General features: G+C 61.1%; 1 protein-coding gene across 1 annotated transcript in view; it reads left to right on the top strand.

The window, feature by feature from the left end:
- Positions 1–6: 6 nt before the first annotated feature.
- MAPK7 (mitogen-activated protein kinase 7) overlaps positions 7–2,314 on the top strand; it is a 4,177-nt gene continuing 1,869 nt past the window's right edge. The window contains exon 1 of the mRNA XM_010727735.2: positions 7–2,232. Coding sequence (XP_010726037.1) covers positions 54–2,232 — 2,179 coding nt within the window. The 5' untranslated portion in view covers positions 7–53. The remainder of the gene's footprint in view (positions 2,233–2,314) is intronic.

Below are 2,314 nucleotides of genomic sequence, written 5' to 3'. Positions count from 1 at the left end.
CACACCCCCTTCCTTTCTCCCCGCCCTTCTCCAGCTACGTGGTGCTGGACCTGATGGAGTCGGACCTCCACCAGATCATCCACTCAGCCCAGCCTCTTTCCCTGGAGCACGTCCGCTATTTCCTCTACCAACTCCTCCGCGGCCTCAAATACATCCACTCTGCCAACGTCCTCCACCGAGACCTCAAACCTTCCAACCTCCTGGTCAACGAGAACTGCGAGCTGAAGATCGGCGATTTCGGCATGGCTCGCGGCCTCGGAGCCGACCCAAGGCACAGCAAAGCCTTCTTGACCGAATACGTGGCCACGCGTTGGTACCGAGCCCCGGAGCTGCTGCTCTCCTTGCACCGTTACACGCGAGCCATCGACATGTGGTCGGTGGGCTGCATCTTCGCCGAGATGTTGGGCCGTCGGCAGCTTTTCCCCGGTCGCAATTACGTCCATCAACTTCAACTCATCATGGCGGTCTTGGGGACGCCGCCGGCGAGCGTCATGGCCGCCATCGGGGCCGAGAGGGTCCGTGCTTATCTGCAGAGCCTCCCTCCTCGCCCGCCGGTGCCGTGGGAGAGTTTGTACGGCGACGCCGAACCGGAGGCTTTGGCTTTGTTGGGGAGGATGCTGAGGTTCGACCCGAGGGAACGGGTCGGTGTCACCGAAGCGTTGCGACATCCCTTCCTGGCCAAATATCACGACCCGGAGGATGAACCCGAGTGCGTGCCGGCGTTCGATTTCGCCTTCGAGCGTCGCGTGCTCACCAAGGAGGAGATCAAAGCTGCCATCGTGGCCGAAATCGAGGATTTCCATCAGCGTCGCGACGGCATCCGGCGTCAGATCGCCTTTGCCAGTGCCAGCGCCGTCAGCCAGGCCAACGTGGGCAACGCTGGGGTCAACGTGGCCAATATGGCCAACCTTGGGGTCAACACAGCCAACGTTGGAGTCAATGGGGCCAATATGGGGGTCAACGTGGACAGTGTTGGGGTCAACACGGCCAATATGGCCAATGCCGGGGTCAACGTTGGGGTCAACACAGCCAACGTTGGGGTCAACGGGGCCAATATGGGGGTCAACGTGGGGAATGTTGGGGTCAACGCGGCCAATATGGCCAATGCCGGGGTCAACATGGCCAATATCGGGGTCAACGGAGCCAATATGGGGGTCAACGTGGGCAACGTTGGGGTCGAAGTGGCCAATATGGGGGTCAGCGCGGCCAATATGGGGGTCAGCACAACCAACATTGGAGTCAACGGGGCCAATATGGGGGTCAACGTAGCCAATGTGGGGGTCAACATGGCCAACGTTGGGGTCAGCGTGGCCAATATGGGGGTCAGCGTGGCCAATATGGCCAACGCTGGGGTCAACACGGCCAACGTTGGGGTCAATGCGGCCAACGTTGGGGTCAACGCGGCCAAAATGGGGGTGAACGCATCCAACGCCGGCGTCGCCATGGCCAACGTGGTCAACACCGGCATCACCGTGGCCAATGCTGGCATCAGCGCAGCCAACGTCAACGCCAGAGTCAACGTGGCCAACATTGGGGTCAACGCAGCCAACGCCGGCGTCGCCGTGGCCAATATCGGCCTCAACACCGTGGCCAACGCCGGCATCCGGATGATCAGCGTGGCCAACGTTGGCATTGGCGTGGCCAATGCAGCCAATGCTGGCATGAACGTGGCCAATAGCGGCATCAGCGTGGCCAACATGGCCAACGCCGCCATCAATATGGTCAACGCCGGCGTCAGTGTGGCCAACGTGGCCAACGCCGCCATCAATATGGCGAATAGTGGCGCCAGTATGGCCAACGCCGGGGTCAGTATTGGCAACGTGACCAACGCCGGGGTCAATATGGCCACCGTGACCAATGTCAACGTCAATATGGCCAACGCCGGGGTCAATATGGCCAACATGGCCAACGCCGGGGTCAATATGGCCAACATGACCAATACTGGGGTCAATATGGCCAACATGACCAACGTTGGGGTCAATATGGCCAACCTGGCCCCCACCACCAACACCAGGACCGACCCGGCCGTCCCCACGCCGTGGCCTTGCACCGATGTGGATATGGCGAGTCCCGGCCCTACGACGGCCCCCGATTGCCCCATGGAATCGCCACGGGTCAAAGAAGAACCGGAAATCCCGGTGGTACCGAAACGAGACGGCGCCATCTCCGATGACACCAAAGCGGCCCTAAAAGCGGCGCTGCTGAAATCTGCCATGAGGAATAAGAGCAGAGGTTTGGGGTCTGCGGGGGGGGGGGCGATGACACGATTTGGGGTCTTGGGGTGGGTTGGGGGCTCTATTGTGGAACTTTGGGG

Source organism: Meleagris gallopavo, unplaced genomic scaffold, assembly GCF_000146605.3.
Source record: "Meleagris gallopavo isolate NT-WF06-2002-E0010 breed Aviagen turkey brand Nicholas breeding stock unplaced genomic scaffold, Turkey_5.1 ChrUn_random_7180001934888, whole genome shotgun sequence".
Lineage (NCBI taxonomy): Eukaryota > Metazoa > Chordata > Aves > Galliformes > Phasianidae > Meleagris > Meleagris gallopavo.
This window is presented reverse-complemented; position numbering and strand designations above follow the sequence as displayed.